Source organism: Tiliqua scincoides, chromosome 7 (assembly GCF_035046505.1).
Source record: "Tiliqua scincoides isolate rTilSci1 chromosome 7, rTilSci1.hap2, whole genome shotgun sequence".
Classification (NCBI taxonomy): Eukaryota; Metazoa; Chordata; class Lepidosauria; order Squamata; family Scincidae; genus Tiliqua; species Tiliqua scincoides.
In genome coordinates this window covers 37,804,043-37,829,189 of record NC_089827.1, presented here as the reverse complement: position 1 = coordinate 37,829,189, position 25,147 = coordinate 37,804,043, and the positions used below count along the sequence as shown (strand labels likewise).

General features: G+C 42.0%; 1 protein-coding gene across 9 annotated transcripts in view; it reads left to right on the top strand.

Moving 5' to 3' along the window:
• PLEKHA5 (pleckstrin homology domain containing A5) overlaps nucleotides 1-25,147 on the top strand; it is a 239,741-nt gene that overhangs the window by 173,948 nt on the left and 40,646 nt on the right. For 4 of the 9 annotated variants that reach the window (XM_066633190.1, XM_066633188.1, XM_066633187.1 and 1 more), the window contains exons 8-13: nucleotides 9,883-9,983; nucleotides 11,792-11,907; nucleotides 15,236-15,700; nucleotides 19,703-20,171; nucleotides 22,099-22,185; nucleotides 24,826-24,945. In XM_066633190.1, the coding sequence (XP_066489287.1) occupies nucleotides 9,883-9,983; nucleotides 11,792-11,907; nucleotides 15,236-15,700; nucleotides 19,703-20,171; nucleotides 22,099-22,185; nucleotides 24,826-24,945 (1,358 nt within the window). The remainder of the gene's footprint in view (nucleotides 1-9,882; nucleotides 9,984-11,791; nucleotides 11,908-15,235; nucleotides 15,701-19,702; nucleotides 20,172-22,098; nucleotides 22,186-24,825; nucleotides 24,946-25,147) is intronic. The other 5 variants (XM_066633191.1, XM_066633189.1, XM_066633186.1 and 2 more) reach the window with 3 other exon arrangements.

Here is a 25,147-nt window from a genome sequence, read left to right as displayed (position 1 = left end):
ATACTTTGCATTGGTGAAGGGAGGGGTGGGAGTGAAGCCTTTCTAAGCACTTTGAGAGAGACTGATTGTTGGATTGACTCTTAATGACTCTTATCTTACATCACAAAGGTCAGTGTCAGGGGTGGAGTCCTTGTCAACTCCTGCTTACCTGGCTGCAGGCCAGGGGCAGAACTGCTTGGCCACAGAGCCACCTCCGCCTCTCCAGCTGACCAGGCAAGATGACCTGGTGTCCAATGAGCCTCTGGCCTGCTGGAGACCTGCAGGAGTCCTCGATGGCTCCAAGCATCAGCTTCAGTGAGGGAAGACTGCCCTGTCTAGCTCTCACAGGACAGCTCTGCAGAAACCCCGCCTATCCACAAACACTCCCATTAGGTTGGGGAGGCTGCAGCTGCTGAGATTAAAATCACTCCTTTGTCATGGTCAAATAATTTCCTCCTGGGATTTAGGCTCATCTAAGTCTCATCTAATGCAGCAGTGGGGGATGTCATTGTATGGTCCACCCCCAGAGCCTGATCCGAAAGGATTCTTGAGGGCTCTGGAGGATTTTCTGGTTGCCAGAGTTGGCAACTCATCCAGTGCCCTGGTTGATCTCTGAAATAGGGAGATGACCAGGGCTCTGAATGAGATCGCTCCTGAGCAGCTTCTGTCCATCCACAGAGTAAGAGTGGCTCCTTGGTTTTCTGGGGAGCTGCAGACGATGAAGCAGCGGGACAGACGTCTAGAGCAGCAGTGGCAGAAGACTTGTACAGAGTCTGACCACACACAGGTTAGAGCTCATTTTAGAGCCTATTCTGTGGCAGTGGTGGCAGCCAAGAAGGCAAACTTCTCTGCCACCATCATGTCCATGGAGAATCGTCCAGCTAAGCTCGTTCATATGGTCTGTGGCCTACTCCATCTGGGCCCCCTACCAGTGAGGAGAAGCACAGAGAGGCTTACTGTGACGAGTTTGCAAAGCACTTCACAGATAGTTGATCAAATCCAGCACAACTTGGACACCACATTAGCAGTATCCAGTGATGACCCTGGGGCATCTGTCCTACCTTCTGGAATTCTATACAGCTTGTAGAACCTGAGGATTCTCAGGTTTCTACAGGATTCTCTGGAGTATGAGACCATCTTCTTGCCCACTCAACCCTTGTCCAGCATGGTTAATTAGATCCACCCGGAGTGGTCAGGGAGGGTGGTTTATTCATCTCTGAGGGAGGAGGTGTTGCCACTGACCTTAAAGCAGGGGTGCTACCCCTTCCTGAAGAAACCCTCCCTGGATACCACTAATTTGTACAACTTTCAGTCAGTCTCAAACTTTCTGTTTTGGGGCAAGGTAATCAAGCAGGTGGTGGTGCCCAAGCTTCAGAGGGTCCTGCAGGAAGCTGATTATTTGGATCCATTCCAGTCTAGCTTCAGGCCGGGGTTTGGGACAGAGACTGCCTTGGTGAATTACCTTGAATGGACAGGGGGAATGTGTTCCTGTTAGTTCTGCTAGACCTGTTAGCAGCCTTCGACACCATCAACCATAGTGTCCTTCTGAGTCGGTTGGCTGAGTTGGGGCTTGGAGGCACCATTTTGCAGTGGATCCACTCCTTCCTGGCTGACAGGTACCAGAAGGTAGTGCTGAGGGATGACTGTTTGACATCTTGGCTTCTTAAGTGTGGGGTGCTGCAAGGCTCCATTCTATCCCCCATGCTGTTCAATATCTACATGAAGCCCATCTGGACGTTTGGGTAGAGTGCTATCAGTATATTGATGACACCCATCTCTTTCCTCCTGATTCCAAGGAGGCAATCAAAGTTTTGGATTTTTGTTTGGAGGCAGTCAGGAGGTGGTTGTGGGCGGACAAGGTGAAATTAAATTCTGATAAGCCAAAGGTTCTCCTGGTCTGGAAGTCCACAACTCAGGTATTGGATTATCATCATGCTCAGAACAGGGTTGCACTCCCTTTTGAAGGAGCAGGTCTGCAGCTTGGGGGTGCACCTGGATCCTCTGCTGATCCTGGAATCCCAGGTGGTGGCTGTGACCAGGGGAGCCTTTGCTCAGCTTTGGCTGATTCGCCAGCTATGTTCATACCTGGATCGCTCAGACCTGGCCATGATGACCCTTGCCTTAGTGACATCCAGATTAGATTACTGCAACGCACTCGACATGTGGCTGCCTCTGAAGACAGTCTGTCTTCAGACAGATTAGTGCAGAACGTGGCTGCCCTTATGGTCACTAGGGCTCGTCGGTTCAACTCAGTTGAGCCGCTGCTTTACAGCTTGGTTCCAGGGTATTTGAGATTCCCCCCTCCTTCCTTGAGGACCCCCCTCCTTCCCTATGATCCAACCCATCCTCTCAGGTCATCTGAGGGGGCCCTTCTAACTGTGCTGCCACCAGTGCAGGTGAGGAGGATGGTGGTAAGAAATAGGGCCTTCTCGGTGGTGGTGCCCCGCCTGTGGAATTCCCTCGCCCTGGAATTAAGAACAGCTCCGTCTCTTGAGTCTTAAGGCAGAGTCTTAAGACCTTTTTATTCAGGGAAACCTTTTTATGCTGACACAGGGGGGTGGGGGGAGGTGGCCCTTCTTTATGAATGTGGTTTAAACGTGATTCAAGTTTATTGTGTTTTAATTGTTCTAATTATCTTTATCATATCTCAATATTTTTAGTATTGTTTTGTCATTTTATTTGTAAGCCGCCTTGAGTGCCCTTAGCGGGGTAGAAAAGTGGAATAATAATTCTATTAATTAATTAAATGAATGAATGAATGAATAATAATAATAATAATGGATATGCCCCACCTTCAACAACGAGGACTATATTGGATGTCTTTCGTAAGCTGCAAGTCTGCAGCAAATTAACATGTTTCTGTAACACATTTTGTGTTAAATGAGTGGTTGGGGAACAAGCACCATCTCACCAATTGATTATTGTAGCCAAACAAAAAAACATTCTGAATGTCAACAATCTCTTAAGGGCATGAGGTCTTAACTAATTTTTCATGTGATATGATTTCTAGGTGTAATGACTTGCTTTTTGTTAACTAATCTTTCTGAGCCTTCTGCTCTCCACCTTTATTTTTAATAGTCAGGTCTAGACACTTGTAAAAATTGCTTCCTACATGATTTTTATCTTCAGAATTTGCAGCTAATATGTTTGAGAGAGAATCCAATGTCTGCATGTCAATGCCAGAGTCACCCCTGGGATAGGGCAAATCAAGGTGACCTCCTTGAACCCCTTTCCTACAAAAGCTCAGGGTGGTAGAATTCACCTATACTTCCATTGCCCCACCTAAATAGTCTGAGTAGGAGCATATAGAAAGCCAAAGATAACTTCCTCTTCCACTCCCAACATTTTTTACCTAACCTATTTTGAAGATGGGTACTGGGTGGTAGTGGTGGTGATAATGGGGGGGGGGGGTTTGAGCACCACCCAAATGGAAACTTGTTTTTATAAGTGGGAAGAGGTGGAAAATCTGGGTGCCAGAGTAATTTGGGTCAAACCTGTCTCATACCCTAAATCCCTCCAGACAGCGATTTTCAATCTTTTTCATCTTGTGGCACACTAACAAGGCCCTAAAAATGTCAAAGCACACCATCCTGTTTTTGACAGTTGACAAGGCACACCATGCTGCCAGTGGGGGGGCTCACATTCCCATTGGCCCTACTAATAAATGATCTTCCCCCAAATTCCTGCGGCTCGCCTGTGGACCACTTGCGGCACGCTAGTGTGCCTCGGCACAGTGGTTGAAAATGGCTGCCCCCAGAGATGGCCTTGTGTGTGGTTTTTAATATCTAAAATAGGTTCACTTATCTAGAACTGGGTCAAAATAACTGTACACTTATGTAAAATAGTAAGTGCTGTTGAAAGGAGACCAGAATGCAGAACATTGGATATTGACTATTTAGTGATGATAAGGAGAGAGTAAAAAGAGCTATGAAATAGTAGTAAAAATCAAAGGTGTGTGAGTTAGTCAACTTTAAAGTTTGGTACCATTGATGAAATTAAAATAGAGAATAGTAATTTGTAATTCCTGACTTTGAAATGAGGTGCAGAACAAAACTGACTACCATATCCATCCCTTCAGTTGTAGCAGCAGTTTGTAGAATTTAAAAATAATTTTAAGCTGTCTCCAGCTTATAGAGATAATTTGAGGACCAAAGCACTCCTGTTGTGATCACTTACAAAATCAGAACTATTACGTGTTTTTCCTAAAACAGAAAGATTATAGGTTGTTTAACCAAGCCACTGCTGAGTCAAAATTAGTGTAACTGTGGCACTGTAATTTTAGACATGGAGACTTTGGTCAAGCTAAAATTGTACTATAATTAGATAGGTGGCCAGATTGCTAGTTGGTTTTCCTGCTTACAGGAAAAAGTCAGTTCAGCTGTCTTACCCACAAGTATGCAACTCTTAGGTTCAAGGCTGCCATTTTAGAGTTAGTGGGATATAGCCTGTTGAGTACATGTAGAATATTAATAATAGTACAAAAATTATATATGATTGTGTTGTTGATTCTCTTAGAGTTCCTCATGATTAAATTATTGGTTTTAGGCTAGATAAGAAATATAAGAGCTGACTTCCTTGCTTAGATTGCATAAATAAATAAAACTAGCTATTTATATACGTATCCTCTGGGAAGCAGATAGAGTTAGATAACCAGATGTTCCAGTAATCATTTGGAAGCATTAAAAATGGTTATTAAAACATACCAAACATGTTAATACTTGCTTAAATCATTGGAACCCTAAATTAAATGTACCGGTAACTTGTATACAAACTGTTTAACACCATTTGTAGTAGGTTGTTTAATCGACTTTGTTTGATTAAACAGACAACGTTTGGCTGATAAAATTTAAGGAATATCTGAATCAGAGCTGGAAAGAGAACATTCAGTTTGTATTTCACTTTTAGTGTTCCCCTTGTGAATTCCTCTCTCAGTTGTGAAGGAACGTGAGAGCTTCCTAATTCAACCAGATTTGGGTGTATCTTTATTTGTAGAGGTGGATTAGCACTCTCCCTCCAAGGAGAAAATACTCTGAGAGCAGCTGTGCTCTGTCCTATCCCTCTTTACAAACTAGGATTGTTCAGACACTGCATTTCTCAAGTTCAGCCCAAGGGGAACTTAAAGTGCATTGGAGTATAAGGGTGTCATGATCTTCCTTCTGATTTTGTTACCTGAAATCAGTTACCCTTGCATTGTCTTGCTTCTACAGCTCTAAATCATTGAAAAGAAAAGGTTAGAAGGTGTTTATACTTCCGGGAGTGGTGGTATGGCAGAAACAGATCCAGCACCTGTATCATTAATAAAGTTGAACAGATCCCATGACAGAGATTGTGCTAGTGACAGTAAATATCTTTATTTCTATTATAATCATTTCTAGTAATATTGTGATTTTAATAGCAATTGGGTTTCTTTATCACTGACTTATGTGTGCAGCATACCATCTTGGGCACTGGTAACAGAAAGACAATATAAAAAAAATTATGTTTGTATAGTGCTTTTTGTTAGTTTTTAATATATTTGAAGTTAGAGTACCCCCCATGTGCTTCAGCACATTGCTGCCTTTGTTCCACTTAGTTTGATAGTTCATTCAGAACATTTGTTAGCTAAGGTTTAAACTTGTGACTTCCTGTTTTAAGCCTCATTCTCTTACCTAGTGCCCTGGGCTGCCATGCAGACCAAATCCTGTGTCATGGAGCTGTGCAAATCTACCAGCACCTACCAGTTGAGCAGTATCACATTAAGCAAACCCAATCCAAACACATCACCTTCATTATACTTAGGAACTTCCAGTAATTTTTTTTCTTGTCCTTATAAGCACTCTGGTGTTTGTGAAAGCCTCTGCTTTTTCAACCATTTTAAATAGTTTTTGCTGGTGGATAAAAGACCAGCTCCACCTTTGTTGCAAACAGTCAGGCATTCTAATTGAATAAGCATTATAATTGAAGGCCTAGGATAAAGGTTTCTTTATTCTTTTATTGGTTTTTTATCTTGTGCATATAAAAATAGATTCAGGATGACTCAAAGCAATATGTGGACAAATGTTCCTACAAAGGAGGTTTTTAATTAGATAATGGTACTGTGACTAAATTCACTACATACGTAGTTGTATTAAGCATCTAACAAATATCTCTCCCTAAAAAATTTTTCTAAATTAGTTTAGCACACTTCGCATCCAGCAGAGAGGGGCAGTGCAGAGGTTTCATGGTAGGAACTTTAGTTCCCTTATCTTGGAATATGCCACTGCTATGCCAATGGGTCTCTTCAGATCTGCACCAGCTATTTTGCTGTACAGAACCAAGGAGAATAAAGAAGAGACAATAGGATTAAGATCCTGGTACACATCTGTGCTGCCAGGATCCGCCCCCTCCCGCCCCCATTTCTCCCCTGCCTTCCCCCCTCCCTGCCCAGACGCTCCCATATTCCTCCCCCACCCCATTCTTCCCATTGCCAACTTACCAGCGCTGGCAGTGGGAAGCCACTTTGCTGGCCTGTGGTTGCCAGCCATGTGGCTTCATTGTGCTCACTATGGCACTTCCACCAGCAGTCAGCCCTGTTAAGCCTAGGCTGCTCGTCTCTTAGTAGCTATCCTGCGGTAGGTATCAGTTGCTTCTCCTTCCTCTTAGGATGCAGTTAATTAAAGGGAAAACCTTATGGGCCATGTAGTTTGTCATGTTTTGTCCATCCCCAAGTTGTGGATATTAAGCAGTGTTGTTGGCATGTTTGGCTGGCCTGTGCTGGTCCCTTAGGGCCAGTTCTCAGTGTATGCTGTAGGTGTATGTGCATGCCATGTGTCTTCCTGTTTACACTATTAAGTGTGAGGAAGAGATGAGTTTTGAGACATGCATTGGGAAGCCAGAATTGGCTGCAATTCTTTGGACATATCCATTGCATGCTGTGATGCAAGTTTACCCTTCATGCTGGGATTACTTTCACTACAGCAAATTTGTCCATCACTCAAATTCAGGAAGTGGCCTTTGTGCAGCACCTGAAAAAGTAGGTAGGTAGGTTTACTTTAGTTTTCTAGGACTTAGTTGCTGCACTGCCTATGCCAGATGTTTTGGCAGCAATTGTGACATTTATAGATGTCTGACTGACTTTGCTTCTGGGTAGCAAAAACACATGAAAGGACTGCCATGTCCAAGAACTCACAAGATGAATTGCTTCTAGCATTCATTCCCCATAACAGCTGCAGCTGTCTTATGCAAGGCTTTCGATAATTTAAAATGTTTGGGAATAAATGTAAGCAGGCTGTTGAACATTAATCTTCTTTAGATATTTAATGTTCATTCCTCTGATAAACTTTACTCCAGTCAATACTCAGAAAGAGATATGGATAAGCTTATGCATCAAGACACATTTTTAAAAAGAATTGTGTATAGATTGCATTGTGATTTTCAATGACTAAGCAATATGAGTAGCCAAGGCTAGAATCTCCATGCCTTGAGTAGCGCCCATCCCTGGACGTGTTTGTGGCTTTGGTCTGGTGCAGATATAAAATTGTCTCCCAGAAAACCAATTTTGGTGATGTGCCACTCTCTCCTCCCAACTTCTGAATTAATTTCCCTTCCCTTTCTTGGTTTGCCTCAATCATGATTCATCTGTAAAGAAGAATTTGAATTGGGCTGACAAAGTAGGACTACTTTTGAACTTTGAAAGGACTACTTTGAATTGGGCTGACAGGGGGTGGTTTATTTCTTTCATTTCTATCCTGGTTTTCACTAAATAGTAGCAAAGAAACTAAAAAAAGTGCTGCTACTGCTGCAGCTACTACAAAAAATTTAAAATTAAATTCAGCAGTTTAAAATGGCAATTAAATACAGGCCAAAAACCACACACCAGCAGCCACAGATACGGGAACCACTCACAAGTCATAAGCTTGCAAGAACAGGTGGGTCTTGAGTGCCTTTTAAAAAGTAAAGAGATCTGGAGCGTTCTCATCACCCTTAGGCAGTGACTTGCACGTTCAGGGGGCTGTCAGTGAGAAGCCTTGATCGTACTTGTACTTCCTCAATGATGAGTATGTCCATATGGCAAAAGACCGCTCTGCTATTGTGCCATGGCTATATTTCACATTTCCCCCCCCCCCCGTACCAGCATGCTCACATGTTCTGCAAACTTTGCACCCAAAAGTGTACTTGGTTAAGAATGGTTTGTTTCTGTGTTTCAGAAAATTTATGCTTAGGCTTTAATGGCATGGTCTTCTTTATAATAGTCTGCTTTGCAAACTGCATGCTTGCTTTGGAAAAACAACATCATTTTACTTCATAGTTACCATTAAAGGCAGACATAAGAGACACTACCTGAATAAACATTCTGCTGATCTTCACAGTAGCCTTTGTTTTGGGGCCAGGCATTGATTCAGTGATTGCAACATTCTCACTGGGATCTTTAGTCGGCACACAGCAAATTGTGTGTTCACTTTCATGAATTCCAGAGCCCTTCTACTGAAGAGGCTTCATTTGCCACTCCACAGCAAATACTGCCTTGAGGTAGACTTAAAGTAGGTTTAAAACCCCTTCTCCACTCCACAGATTAAATGCAATATCCAGATTTAATTCAATTATTTGGGCAACAACTGGGTTTTTCATAGTATTTGTTTAGTGACATGTTTGTTGGCCAGAGGAAAAAATTTATCTGCTAGATTTGGCTAGGATGGTTTCCCTAAGATTTGTTCTGTTTTTTACTGACATGTGAAGTGCTGGTTAGTCCCTTGGTTCTGAGCTGACCACATGTGATTTAAATGTCTATGGGTTCACAGAACATGCGCGTAATGGCCCTTCTTCCTGATAAGTTTCTTCAATTATCTAGAAGGACAGTTTGGACAAACTGTCGTGTGTGTGCCCCCCCCCCCAATGACTGAATAAACTTGCACAGGCATAAAGGAAGGAGTTGTGATGTGACCATGCATGTCTTTAATTACGAGGGCCTGACCAGTGTCAAGAATGTTGCCCAAACTGACCCAGGTCTTGGGATCATTGGGTGAGGGTTGTCTGTACTAGCTTTTAAAGCTTTCTGAGGCAGGAGACTTAAGGCTTGCATTGGTCTCTTTTGTTGATTCACAAGTCTTTACTACAGATATTATATTGTATGGTGAGACTAGCTTTCTAACTCCATAAGCCTGATACCCTATTTTCTTTATATATACACTCACACACAGCATCCAGATGTCTAGTAATCAATCTGAAACCCTACAGGAAACCTACTCTGAGATGGGGCTGGAGACAGGTGGGCCAAGCCTCTTTCACCCATCCTATATAAATTTGACTTCCCACAAAATCTTGTCCCCACCATCAGTTAGGCAACTTGTGGTCCATGTCATGTTCCTTAGGGGTCCCCAGGGCCTCCAGTTGTTCATCCTTACTCTCAAGAGACTGTTCATAGCATGGTTAGTGGCTCTCTGTACAACTGTTATAAAATTGCTGAATGTGAACATTTTATTAAAAAAATAGTGGTATTGATGACTATAGGGGTTCACTCTGAATTTTTCCCACAAGGCATTTAAGTATCTGCTGCAAATTTCTATTTGTAGTATAGTCACCCCTTGTCTTAGGCACAGTTTACTTGTGCAAATCCAATGTCATACAGTTGGCAAGCCAAAAACTACAACAAAGCAGCAGTTTAAATAGTGCAGGCAATTCCACCTGCTATTCCACTGTCTGAGAGTGAGCATACATGTCTGAGAGTGAGCATGTGATCAAAGAATGAAGCTGCTGTTCGGTTTCAGTTCCCACCTGTCTCTCATAACTTTTAAAGTCTCAGTATGTATTTTAGGGGAATATTGGGTATACACAATATTAACTTTACATGCTTGCTCTGTAATATAACCTGCACATAAGATGAGGGGCAACTGTATTTTATATTACAGCTGAACAGTTCTGCTTGAATCAATTATTATGTCATTCCAGATGAGAAGGAGGAAGGCATATTGGGGAGCATACTTCTTCCTAGCTTTCAGATATCCATGCTTTCTTCTGAAGATCACATCAACCGCAAATATGCTTTTAAGGTGAGGATATTATCCATTCTCTGGGCTTTGTCCAGAAGCCGTAGTTGTGTGCACATGCATTGTGGATGGTGGAAAGTTACCTCAGAGAGATTTTTCTGCTTAAAATAAATGAGGACTACTTCAATATCTTAAGATCCTTTATCTACAAGTACAAAAACATTTACTAAGTGTAAAGGCAGAAAATTTTATGCCTTGAGTAAAGGTATGAAATTGTTTATAGTGTTACAAATGAACCTGTTTGCCATGTTTATGGCCAACCACTGGCTGGCAGTATTTTCAGGATGGGGGAGGCAGGGAGTGGGCAGAATGGGGTGGAGGGTGAGGAGGATTGGACCGGGAGAGGGGCAGAGACAGCAGCAGGCTCTGCTGCAGCGTCCTTTCCTGCCTCCCAGCTGTGGCAGCCAAACATGAGTTTGCTTAGCTCTGTGCCTGCTCAAACATAGGTGCAGAGCTGAGGAGACCAATTGCCACTGGCTGCTGTCTGCCCAGGGTAAGGGAGCAAACGCTACCTTCTCCTGAGAAGACCACCTGTAGTATCCCACTGCCCACAACATCTGGTGGTCACCATTTTGGCACCACTAGAGCTGTGGGCATCAGAAACCATAGAATTGGTCTCCCCGTCTTGACAATGATGCAAGTAAGACAACAGAGAGGGAAAGAAGGGGGCTGCAGATATAAAGGGGGTGAAGTGTATGTGATTGTTTTCAGTTTCACATACTTAAGCTTATTTACAGTAGAGAATGGGAGACTAAGGCATACTGCCAAAAGCATACTGGAATTGATGTGTTTTCAGAAGGGATTTGAAGTTTTGAAGGAGGGAGCATCCTGTAGTTGTTTGTATTTTTTATGGAATATCCAAGTGGCACCAGATTGAGCATGAAGTTTGTAGGCCCATTCCCCTCCTCTAATACCAGATCTTCTCTGCCACCCAAGTTGCAGCTTAAATAATTACTTGTGTGCTTTTGTGATTTTGCATTACAGGGTCCAATCCTACCCAACCATCAGTACTCATGCTGCCTTGCCATTGGGGCATGTGCTGCATCTTGCAGTGGGAGGCAGTCAGGGAGGCCATTTCAAAGTAAGGGAACATTTGTTCCCTTACCCTGGAACTGCATTAACATTGGCAAGTTGGATAGGATTGGACCCACTGTCACCTTATTTGCTTTTTTCATTTGCGAAAAAATATCTCTAATTTGTATAAGAGTAAAAGAATCAACACCCTTAAACTTAACCCTTTAACTTTTATGTGAATGATGAATATTTAAGGTATGTGTGAGCAATTAAAAATCTTCCTCTAAGGAATATCTTGTTCTAATTTTGTATTTTGTTTCTTGGATTTGAACTTCTTTGGGCTGTTCTTGACCGAGAGTAAGCTAAACCACACTGCAAGTCTTAATGGGTGAGTTTACACATTGTAAAGCTTGCAATTTTGTCTTGACTTTTTATATCTGAGCTAATATATTTCTATAATCTGTGTCACAGATGCAAGTAGTGAATTTTTATTCTGTAATTCATAGAAATGACTTGAAACACACAGCAGGTGCACCAAGAAACAACAAGGCTTACAAATTTAATTCTAATGTGTTTTTCCTCAGTGTAATTGCCTCAAAAGATGAGCATGATGTTGAATAACATTGTATTAGTTATTGTGTGACGAGTTTCTAGAGGCAGCCTGCATAAATCTTGAAGCCAATGAATTACTGATTAAGGAAACCGGTAACATTCTTTGATCTCTCTCTCTCTCTCTCTCTCTCTCAGACTGTTGTATCTTCTGTCCCCCCCACAACAACTATGTCATTTCCAATCAGGCAGCTCATCCAAACATGAGGACATATTATTTCTGCACAGATACAGTGAAGGAAATGGAGTTATGGATGAAAGCCATGGTAGATGCAGCACTTGTACAGACAGAGCCTGTGAAAAGGTAATGCAGATTGATGATCCTATAAAATCTGTGTTAGTTTATAGTACCATAAGAACAGCCCTGCTGAATCAGTCCATAGGCCATCTAGTCCAGCTTCCTGTATCTCACAGTGGCTCACCAAATAACCCAGGGAGCACACAAGACAACAAGAGACCTGCATCCTGGTGCCATCCCTTGCGTCTGGCATTCTGACGTAGCCCACTTCTAAAATCAGGACATTGTACGTACGCATCATGGCTTGTTATCTCTGATGGACTTTTCCTCCAGAAATGTGTCTAATCCCCTTTTAAAGGCATCTAGGCCTGATGTCATCACCACATCCTGTGGCAAGGAGTTCCACAGACTAACTACACGCTGAGTAAACAAGTTCCTAATTAGAGGACAGGAGGGAACCTGCTCTCTAACTCCCTGACTGGAGTTTTCTCAGCAGCCTTTAGTGAGGGACTGTGTCAAACACCTACTGAAAATCCAGTTATATAATATCCATGGGTTCTCCTGCATCCACATGCCTGTACTCACCAAGCTCAATTGCATTTTCTTGTGTAGTTGTGTCTGGAAGTATGAGTAATACAAATTCTGGGTTTTTATTAGCTTTGTCAAATTTCATTCTAGAAAGTTATGTGAGGTTAATAATATTCTTGACTTTTTTGCAAGCCTTCAGGTCACGTTCAGGTGTGTGCTATTTCTTCCAAGTTTCTTCGAGGTTACTGGTATCCCATTCCCAGAAATATGGGCAACCTTTGATCATTGACAAATTCCAGTTGTCTTCAGTGGAATTGTGGGTGTGTGGGGCATGCATTCATATGTATTTTTCTGAGGTTCAGGAAGCTGACAAAATTTCTGACCAACACTGTGCTGCTGGGATTTGATAATAATCTGTCTAGAATTAGATGCTATAGAGGGGATAAAGTTTTGAAATGACTTGCTGTACTATTTTGAAGAATAGATTTATATTTTATATAGAAATAATCCTTTAAAATAAGATGATATGAAGCTAAGGAAAGAGGCAACTCTTCCATGAAAATTAGTGCATGAAACCTCATTCCTTAATATTATTCCCCTGATTTTAGCTGGGTAATCTGTGCAAAAACAAAACAAGACCCAAAAAAGGGAAATCTCTGAACTGAAGTTGGTCTATTTTGCATATTATAGGTGAGGTACCAGAGCTGGTGACCTTACTAGAAGGTTGAATATTTTTAGTTCAGACCTCTAGTCCACCCCTTCCTGAAGTGTAAGGATATTGTTTAAAAAAAATTATTAAACTTGTTTAAAGAACTAAGCCTTGTATGTTTGTATTAATATTCAATAATTCAGAATTAAACCAACTTAAAACACAACTCACTTCCTTGCCCAAACGAGCCAGGCCAGGCATCTCTCTTGTAAATGATGATCAAACTCAGAGCTTTGGACTCTTGGGGGGGGGGGGTGGTATACAACAGTTCCCAGTTTGTCCCCCATTTCTCCAATGAGAAAAGGTGTCTAACCTATGTTGTAACCTATACATGTGTGAACAGAATTCATATATCTGAATTCATAAGAGGAGTGGTTTTTGCCGATTTTCCTTAGTAAGTAGTTGTAATAGGTGGAATGGGTAGTTCTACGCAGGTTAGAACTACATCATTTAAAAAATTGGAAGGCAATTATCTTTTCCTATTCAATCACAGCCCAATCCTGAGCTGCCCGGGTCGCCCAGGCTCGACGGCACTGAGAAGGGCTGCCGCCAGATCCTGCGCGTGCCGGGCTACCAGGTAAGGTAAGCATCCCCACAATGGGGCTGCTCACTTTCTTTTGGTTGGTGGTAAGGTAAAGGCACTTGTGTAGGGCGCGGAGCCCTACACAAGTGCCTTGGATCCTGCAGAGCAGAGCTCTGCGGACCCACCTCCTTCCCTCCCTCCGGCACATCTCCACCCTGCCCCCCTTCCCGCATCACACCTCCCCCTCACACCTCCCACCCACCCTCTCTCCGCCCCTTGCTGGCCTCCCCCTCCCTGGAACGCCTCCTCCCTGCCCCTGCCTACCGTGCCACGGCTTGGTGGTCCGGGAGACCACCAACCCACGGAAGCTGGGCAACAGCCCTGCGCTAGACCAGCACCGGCCGGCGGTGACCTAGCACGGGCAGGAGATCAGCGGTGAGGCTCGCAAACATGCCTTACGGCACGTTTGCAACAGTGCTCGGCAGCATGGAGCCGTGCTGCCGAGCACAGAATTGGGTTCTCACTTACTTGTAACATGTTGGCTTTTTGGATGTGATCTCTTTTTATAATGGGAGCATAATTTTTTTTTTCTAGATTTACATGGCTCTAGTAATGAATATGTGTAATACACTTTTAACTGAAGTTATTTTACCTTAGAGACTTGTAAGTACTCTTGAATAACAATGTCTAGGAGTATATTTTAAATAGACCTAATTTTAATAATGTCCTGAGGGGTCTATGGAGAGTAATTAATCCTTTATTTTAAATAATCAAAAACGCATTTAAATTGTCACTCGTACAATGAAACTATCTCTCAGGTGGCTGCATTATGTCCTTAATCTAGGTCATGCAAGTAGTTTGCAGACGTCTTCTAAATGACGTAACACTTTGAAATCCCAAAACATGTTTTTCTTTTCCAAAGGATTCTGTTTACAAAACTTAAAAGTTCTTCCAAGCATTAACCACTGAACATTTTAATTCATCAGAGTGTTTGCTGTTTGAATCACTGCAGGCAAATATATTATTTGAAACTGCTTGCGCAGACAATGACATTATTAATGAAATCATGCTGCAGTCTTAAATTGACACCATCCTAAAACTAGTTCCCATTTATAGTTACCTCATAGTTGTAGAAAGTGCACCTCAAAAACTGTGCAATTTCTGTAGCAGCTAATTAAATCAAACCCATTAAGAGTGGAATGGAATTAGCATTGTGGCACCATGTGGCGAATACCGTCTGAAGAGGAAAAGTTGGAACATGCTAAATGTCAGGGTGCCCAATTTAAGTGTGATTGAAGAAAACAACAGGATGACAGAGCAGAGATTAAAGATGAAAGTTGTGAGTGTAACAGCATAAGAGAGATGGTTTTAACAGAGGCCTCTGGAATTCCTCTGAGCCTATACCAGCAGGGACCCCAGCAGTAGGCAGGAGCCCAAGACCACTCTCCTCAGCCCCAATAGTAATCTTGTTGTTTTAGTGCATCCGTGTGTGTTCAGCACTTCTAGTTGAGACCTGTAATCTTGAATCCAATATGTTTGCCTAACCTGCGAGGCAGAAAAAAGGGCAAATTGTACCTGTTCCAGCATATTTCTGGGGATATTGTTCTCTAGTGTATTTCTTCCTCTTTTTTTAGAGCAGACAAGATAGCTGTTGAAAACACACCACCTCGTGAAGTGAATAACATTGCAAACCACCGGGTGCTAATTAAACCAGAGACACAGAATAATCAGCGGAACAAAGAAGTGAGCAAAATTGAAGACAAAAAGGCCTTAGAAGCTGAAAAATATGGATTTCAAAAAGTTGGACATGATAGACCCTTAACAAAAATCAACAGCGTGAAACTGAATTCTTTGGGATCTGAGTATGGGACTTTGCCAGCAAGCACAGTCCTGCCTGGGCACTGCAGACCAGTTCATTTAAACGGGTCAGAGAAAACCGTCAACCTTATTCTGGCAGACTCTGGAGATGGAATCCATCACAATGCCATTCATTCACATATAGAGTCTGAACGTGTCATACAGAGAACGAACTCAATGCTGCAGTTGGAACAGTGGATTAAAATACAGAGAGGGAAGGGGCAGGATGAAGAAACAAGAGGGTGAGTGATTTTGTATTTATTTAACAATCAGTTAATGCTTGCAGCAGACACCTTGGGGCCCAATCCTGTCCAAATTTCCAGCTTTGGTGTAGCCACAGTGCAGCCTTGTGGTAAGGGAACACATGTTTCCATACCTTTAGGAGGCCTCAGTGACTGCCCCTCCATCACAGGATGCAGTGCACATCCCACTGGCACAACTGCACCAGCACTGGAAAAGTGGATAGGATTGAGTCTTTGGTCTCTTTAAATGGTACTACTGTTACTCAGTCTCAGGTGACTAAAATTTCTATTAGGGCCCCAAGAAGCTGTTGAAGTTGTTCTGTATTTTTGGGTACTGAAACACTAGGATATTAAACTGACTTGGAAATGCCATCTCAAATTTATTTTGATTCACAATGCTCCCTATCCCAAAGGGTTGCTTGTTAGAATTATACATGAAAAGTTGGGTGTCTTTCCCAGGAAGCCTGCTCCCTGTGTACTTGCAGCTCCAAATAGCTGTCATTCTCAGTTCCCTTCCTTTTATTAACTGGCTAAAGAGGATTAAGCCTGCTTTCTCACACCCTTCCTGATTGCAACTGATGACCCCCTTTAATAAGGTGCCACAAACCCTCCATAGCTTCAGCTGGCAATCCGTCCTGTTCTTGCTGGTGAGTTGAGTTTGGGGTTTTCTCCTTCCAAACCATGCTTTTTAATGCTGATTTGATACAATTTAGGATATTTTTAAACATACATAAAAAATCAGGTCCTCCTGGTAAAAATTGCTAGTATGCATATAGTCTTTGACATGGTAGATTAAGAGTATGATAAGGTTAGAGAAGTGGGACCAGGGCAAACAAGAGGGAATTGTAAAAACTCTTGGGTAGTATTAAGGGATGTCATAGTATCAGAAGTGACATCCAGGAAGTGACTTCCTGAAGGCCCTCATAGGCTTGGCATCTGTGGATGGTGGAATCAGCAGATGCCAAATCCATGGATACAGAGGGCCAACTGTAAATTGTAACTTCCATACCAAGTAGGCACTCATGCTGATCAACAGCATTACTGTCTTGGCTGAACTAAGTTTCAGTTTATTGATAATCAAATTTGGGTTACTAACCAGATTGGCTTTAACTTGAGCTTGCCAACTAGCTTCTAGCCCTGGTTCCAACTTCTATATCCAAATCTTTATTAACACTGCCTCATGGTTAGCTCTAAAAAGGAGATAGGACAAAGTTTATGTGTAGGAGATTTTGCATGTTTGCTGTGAACCCATAGCAAGTCCCTGTCTCCTAACAAGGATTATGAGATCAGAAACATTGGCAATTATACTGGACCACAGGATTAGAAGGGAATAAATTGTGGTGGTTTGTAATGGAACACATCATCAGAACATTGACAGCTTATGGCATTCCCATAGAGGGAGTATAATATCTTGAATGTCATCACATTATGCTTGCGCTAAATTGCTGTGTTTTCAATTTGAGCAGGCTTAAGAAATGTGAATCTTTCCCGTTTGAGTTATCTGTTAGTTTTTGTCACAGCATTATTACGTTGGCTGCATTCCAAAACAAACTCATTCTGTTGTAGGAGTTTTTTAATGGCAAAAGCTAATAACAAAACATTATTAACTGACAGGATTCAATTCCTTTTGATCATGGAGAAATCTTGTTAGTTCAGTATGGATGAAAAAGTTAATGCAGACTATATACTTAGAAATGGAGAGGAGTAAGACTGATGACACAATTAACCACTTTGGAATAAATAGAAAAAAAAATACTCTATGAATGTGCTCTTAGTATGCTAAATTGACTACATTGCCTTCAGTACTACATCTGTGGGAAATGAAAAGCCAATAAATTGGAAATAGCGAAAGTTTGGTACTTTTACTTTAGTGAAATAGTGAAAAATTAGTGATGTTAGTAAACATTTGATACAGGTAAATTCCTGTAATTTTTTCCCATGTTAAACATGAAAATTGCCCACTCACCTTCTTGCCTGTAATGATGAGCTTTTGCTTTTAGGTTGTATTCAACTTTAATAGTTGAAAGTTCACCAGTTCAAAGACATTCTCTCTGAAGCAGTCAAGTTTATGGTAAAATGTGCTGCTTAACAGCAAACTTCAAAACATTGTTTGCTTGAGGAAGGACACTTGGATTCTTCATGCACCTGAATTTATGTCACTCCACCATATGGACTGGCATCAGGTGTGACCTTAGGACAGGAGCTCTCCATTGAGAGCCAGGACTAGAATTTTGAGGTTAGAGTAAGGTACATAAGAACATAAGAACAGCCCCACTGGATCAGGCCATAGGCCCATCTAGTCCAGCTTCCTGTATCTCACAGCGGCCCACCAAATGCCCCAGGGAGCACACCAGATAACAAGAGACCTCATCCTGGTGCTCTCCCCTACATCTGGCATTCTGACTTAACCCATTCCTAAAATCAGGAGGTTGCGCATACACATCATGGCTTGTACCCCATAATGGATTTTTCCTCCAGAAACTCGTCCAATCCCCTTTTAAAGGCGTCTAGGCTAGACGCCAGCACCACATCCTGTGGCAAGGAGTTCCACAGACCGACCACGCGCTGAGTAAAGAAATATTTTCTTTTCTCTGTCCTAACCCGCCCAACACTCAATTTTAGTGGATGTCCCCTGGTTCTGGTATTATGTGAGAGTGTAAAGAGCATCTCCCTATCCACTCTGTCCATCCCCTGCATAATTTTGTATGTCTCAATCATGTCCCCCCTCAAGCGTCTCTTTTCTAGGCTGAAGAGGCCCAAACGCCGTAGCCTTTCCTCATAAGGAAGGTGCCCCAGCCCCGTAATCATCTTAGTCGCTCTCTTTTGCACCTTTTCCATCTCTACTATGTCTTTTTTGAGATGAGGCGACCAGAACTGGACACAATACTCCAGGTGTGGCCTTACCATAGATTTGTACAACGGCATTATAATACTAACCGTTTTGTTCTCAATACCCTTCCTAATGATCCCAAGCATAGAATTGGCCTTCTTCACTGCTGTCGCACATTGGGTCGACACTTTCATCGACCTGTCCACCACCACCCCAAGATCTTTCTCCTGATCTGTCACAGACAGCTCAGAACCCATCAGCCTATATCTAAAGTTTTGATTTTTTGCCCCAATGTGCATGACTTTACACTTACTGACATTGAAGCGCATCTGCCATTTTGCTGCCCATTCTGCCAGTCTGGAGAGATCCTTCTGGAGCTCCTCACAATCACTTCTGGTCTTTACCACTCGGAAAAGTTTGGTGTCATCTGCAAACTTAGCCACTTCACTGCTCAACCCTGTCTCCAGGTCATTTATGAAGAGGTTGAAAAGCACCGGTCCCAGGACAGATCCTTGGGGCACACCGCTTTTCACCTCTCTCCATTGTGAAAATTGCCCATTGACACCCACTCTCTGCTTCCTGGCCTCCAACCAGTTCTCAATCCAGGAGAGGACCTGTCCTCTAATTCCCTGACTGTGGAGTTTTTTCAGTAGCCTTTGGTGAGGGACCGTATCAAACGCCTTCTGAAAGTCCAGATATATAATGTCCACGGGTTCTCCCGCATCCACATGCCTGTTGACCTTTTCAAAGAATTCTATAAGGTTCGTGAGGCAAGACTTACCCTTACAGAAGCCATGCTGACTCTCCCTCAGCAAGGCCTGTTCGTCTATGTGTTTTGAGATCCTATCTTTGATGAGGCATTCCACCATCTTACCTGGTATAGATGTTAGGCTGACCGGCCTATAGTTTCCCGGGTTCCCCCTCTTTCCCTTTTTAAAAATAGGCGTGACATTTGCTATCCTCCAATCTTTTGGTACCGTGGCTGTTTTGAGGGACAAGTTGCATACCTTAGTCAAGAGATCTTGACTAAGAGTATCAAGAGTCAAGGTACCCAAGCAGATTACAAGAATTATTTGTTACATGTATTGGGGGGAGGGGAGAAGAAAACAAAGTGCTGGTTATTCCCACAGCTATTTATATTTTGAATTACTGAAGGGGAATTCTTGTTTCAGCATACTTTCATACCAGACCTTACCAAGGAACATGCCAAGCCATCGAGCCCAAGTTATACCTCGATATCCAGAAGGGTATCGAACCCTACCACGGAACACCAAAACTAGGCCTGAAAGCATGTGCAGTGTGACACCATCTATTTATGACAAGACCCTTGGATCACTGCCAGCAGAAGACAAGAGGAGGTCTATGCGAGATGACACCATGTGGCAACTCTATGAATGGCAGCAACGGCAATTTTACAATAAACAAACAACTCTTTCTAGACACGGTACTTTAAGTAGCCCCAAAACTATGATTAATATATCTGATCAAACGGTGCATATGATTCCCACATCACCTTCCCATGGTTCAATAGCAGGTTTTCAAGGATACTCCCCTCAGAGGAACTACAGGTCAGAAGTATCGTCACCAGTGCAAAGAGGAGATGTAACAATTGATCGCAGGCACAGGACACATCATACCAAGGTAAAATATTGTTTATTGCATTTTTTCTAAACCTTCTACTTTAGTTTCTTTGATGGAATGAAACTTGGATTTTGATATGTTTGATACCATTTTTGAAAAATAAATATGTAGCTATTTGTATACTAGTGTTATAGGAGCAAACTAGCAAAACTCTGACTTGTAGATCCAGGTGGTAGAGGGAATTGTATCCTTTCATAGAATTGAAAATGGAGCAATAGCAGTAATGGATATAGAACCTCTCAAATGTGCATTGAAAACAGTCCAGCGTACCTTTTAGGTTTGCCAGTTTCTCAATACTTGGTGTGTTTTTCTATAACACTGGTGAAAAAAAACTCTCCTAAGGTCCCCACCAGAGCAGTTACCCTCCCAGTTTGTGACAGAATTCGCCTTTTTTTTAATGCTAGGGAATCTCCAACCTTTTCTTAGCACAGATTCTTCATTGTTCACTTTATTGTCAGGAAATTTTCTTGCTGCTGGAGCAAAAATAGTAGTGTAGCTGTCCACCTCCTTCCTTTTGTTAAACCCCTGTTGTAGCTGTCCACCTCCTTCCTTTTCTTAAATCCTGAATCATCCTCCCATCTGTATTTCTCAGTTGCACTTATATTCCTATTCCAGTGAACACTCAGGGATGCTGGCCTACTTTTTGCACAAAGGTGGAGTTACCTTTTCAATTTGTCCTTTTGGAGCCCTCTGAAAAGATGATTTGCATATTCAGTAGTGCTCAACTAATGCACCCAAATTACAGCATCCTTGTGAAGGGTATGATTTTCTATCTCGAGAATATAACCCATCACATTTGTATGTAACATTTTTCCTCAAAAAGCTCCATAGTGCACTTCATCCTTGCTATTGCTACAAGGCTTCTTATGTCTGGGGGCAAGACAGCAAAAGAAGCAGGAGTCCTACCTTCTCTGTTTAGGAAGAGGAAGAGATCCAAGAGGACTTGTTTGGGGAATATTATAAATATTATAATATTTATTATAAATAAATATTATATGTATGCATGCCTGTGGGGGTGGGCATGGGGTCTGAATTAGGGTGTAAATTGTCAGATTGATGAAGTGGCACATAGGGTTGCTAGCTCTGACAGGCTGTTCCTGAAGATTATTTTTTTCCAATATGATATTATGTTGGGAATTCCTAAAAAGGAATTTAAAAATCTTCAGGATTGCTTTCATTATTCTCCTGGAGGTGAATACTGATTCCTGGGTTAGTCCTGGAGGGTCGACAACCCTAGTGGAACAACAAAACTTGAATTCATATTTGAACAAACATGTTTAATATTTTGGGGGCTGCTCCTGTGTTTATGTACAGATACCTTAGTGAAAAATTGCACATTCTGCAATTATTGCGAGGGGCAAGACTGCTGCCTTATACCACAGTAGAACACACAGCAAACAACACATGCATGTGCCCTTTTCATCTTCTTCCATGGGAAGGGTTTGTGACTGTATCTCTTTCTGAAAAGGAGAGGCACGGTTGTGCAAGGAGTCCAGGAGCCATTTGGCATAGCTGCCTGTTTCTCCAGCACAGGAATGTGTATAAACCTACCGCACTTCAGTTTTTGGATGCAGCCATGACATTCAGGGGAACATCCCGTGACTTTGAAAATACACTAGTTAACTAGACACAGTAAACAGTATTTGCCATGATAAATGCAGTTCCTTCTTAGTTGTACTTGGAGTGCTTTTTGGACCTTCCGGGTCTCTTTGGCATTTGCAATGGTTGAGATGAACGTGCTGCAATTCATAGCTTTTGTACTCACATTATTAGCCAGAACATTCACTTTAGACACCTTTTGTAAACCACAAGTTGACTTGGAAAATCATATTTAAAATAACACACTTGACCTTTGGTTCTAAAAGATTTGAGAGGCACCCCAAATTATAATACAAAGGATTCTTTCTTTCTCCCCCCCCCCCAATAGCAGCATGTCTTTGTGCCTGACAGAAGGTCGATGCCAGCAGGTCTGAGTGTACAGCCTGTTACTCCCCAGAGCTTGCAAGGGAAAACGGTGAGTGGCATTTTTATATTTAGCACATCATTTTTTATTTAAGAACAGCCAATAAACATCATGATTTTACCAGCTATTCTGGTTGTAGAACCTATATTAAACACAGGGGTTTTTTGTTTTGTTTCAGTAAATAAAGGGTTTCCTTATAAATGGGCCAATTCCATTTAGGTGCATTAAACTTTTTAAAGGGTGATATGTTGCTTTTTAGTTTAAATGTCATTTGCGCTATATTACTACTATTTGGTAATTACTGTCTCTTTGACCTATGTAAGTATTTTATTTTAGTCACACCTAGAACAACAAGACACCTTAAGATTTTAGTGGTGTTCATTTCACAAATTTAGTTACCAGTTAAGTTGTTTGTTCAGTTGTGGAGGGGAAATGCCAATTACTGGAAGTTTCATTACTACAAAATGAAAGTCGCAGTTAGTTGAAAATTGGTCCTATAGGCAGTTTGCTATTTGCTATACATTGTGCTGTCTTGTGAAAACAAAACTATCCACATGCTAATTTCACATTTTTATTTGCATTATTAAAAGTATTGTATTGTGTTGAAAGTATTCTTACTTTCAAGACCCAAGATTATTAACTTTCATCTAGTAACTAGATACTGCAGTTACTTTTGTTAACTGAAAACTTAATTTCTTCTGAGAAATTTTTGACAAAGATTTTGGTTCAAAAATATCTGATATTTCCAAAGCCAGTATAGACTTTTCATGATATTTTGCAATGAACTTCATTCACTTAAAACCCATTATTTACCAAGGAACCAATGAACAGAAATCCGGGAAAATATATGTTTTCATTATGAAACCTAGTATAACTTACTGCCTTAGAGATGACAATTTCTTACTCCCTCTGCTGGACTTTAGAACAGCCACAGTTGCAAAAACATGCTATACTTCTTGTCCATGAGATACATTCAGTTCAGTTTTTGTATGATGAAATACAGGAACTCGGATTACATGGTTCACCTAAACACATCACAGGGATATTCCAGATCTCTGCAAGTTCCCAAGATTTATATGGGTGTTTGCTTGAATTAGGCTATTTGTATATAGAATGTGCCATATGAATAGTGGGAAAATTCCATTACATATATATATAGAAATTTTGATATACCTATCAGTGTCAGAAACTGAGCCATAGGCCATTTAGTCTGGATTGGATTGCAGGAAGTGGTGAAGTTTGGCAGGAGTGGAGACAGGAGTTTGAAAATATGCCAGTAGCAATATATTAAGAAGTCATCGAAATGGAGGATTCAACTGTAAGATTTATCAGATCAGTGCTGTAGAATCTTTCTGTGAGACTGAAACTTCAGCCTCTGGGTTCCAGAGGTGGTGAAGGCCAAAGATGGAGTGGACAAAGAAGTCAGAAAGGTGACAGACATTTGTTGGGTTAGGAAGCACGAATATTGCAAGTCCAATGTAAAGTTTAGCATTTGGGTGAGAGAAGACAGCCTTCTCCCACTGCTTTCAATAAACTAGTTTAGTCTCTGCAGTAGATTTTGGTAGGGAGGCAAGAAATATTCTTATCCAGCCCTAATCTTTGGTCTCTCAATTCCCTTCTGGAATTGTTACCAATCAGAATCATATGGTTATTCTAGATCAGTGGTTCTCAGACTGGTGGGTTGTGACCCACCAGTTCGTGTAAAAGTTCTTCCGTCCCTTTAAGAGGCGGGGGAAGGGGAGAGGCAGGGAAGCGATCCCCAGGATTGCATCTGTTTGGGGGGGCGAGGGGGGGGTGCTTGTGACTTACTTTCAGAAAGCAGGGCTGTAGGAGATGCGGGGAGCCCTGTGCAGCCCTGCAGAGCGCTCCCTGAGGTTTGGAACGTTCACTGAAAGTGGACACTAAGCGCCTCCTGCAAAACGGAAGTGCTTTGCATTCGCTTTCTCTGAACATTCCGAGCCTCGGGGAGTGCTGTGCAGAGCTGCGCAGGGTTCCCCATACCTCCTGCAGCCTGCTGCAGCCCTGCCTTCCAAAAGTAAGTCACAAGCACCCCCCTCGCTCCCCTTAGCGGCGCGTTCCTGAGAATCGTGTCGCTGCCCTAGCCCCTCCCCCCACTAAGACTTACTGTGGGAGTAAAGCTCCCTCAAAGTTTGAGAACCACTGCTCTAGATTATTGGCTATGTTCCTTGTTAAGAATGAATTAAAAACCCAGTAGGCATGTTGGTTCAAGGACCAGAAGAGCAATAATCTTCTCCCTCTGGGTGCAGGTTTCTGAGTCAGCAGCATGAATTTTCCCCAGAAGGTAGGCTTAGCCCAGGCTATTCATATGACTTAATTGATCCTTATCAACACCTCTAGTGTGAAATTCTATCATATATTATTATTAAGAGCATTTACATACTGCTTTTCAATAAAAAGTAGTTCACAAAGCAGTTTACATAGCAAAATATATTCGTTGTGATGGATGGGATCGAGCCCTTTGTGTACAAAAGTTGTTCCAGTGAGACTTAAAGCTTTGGAACTTTAAGATGACATTGACAAATGTTTCAAATTCCAAAGAGTTTTGTGTAGTTTGGATAGATGGTATGGTATGCAGCATGATCAAACACGAATATAAATCTGAGGTCTTACTCAGGGCACAGATTAACCTATTTTCCCACTCTTTTGGCTTCTCACACGATACTCCTTCAGCCAGAGGAGCTCACGCTGCTGCTCATAAAGCTGAGAAGGCAGCAAGCCGAACTGAGTAGTATCCGGGAACACACATTAGCACAACTCATGCAACTAAAACTTGAGGCCAGCAGCCCAAAGGTCAGCTATGAAGTGATATTTGTTATGTGCCATCTTCGCTAATTCTCAGCTATACATTAATCCAGCCTTGCATTGTACCATTGGTGCCAAGTTCCTCTAATGTAGATGTAGAGTATCATTGTTTTGCTGGTATTTGTGATCTGCTATCAACCCTTTGACTTCAAGGATGGATATTGAATACTTCGTAATTCTAACAAAGGAA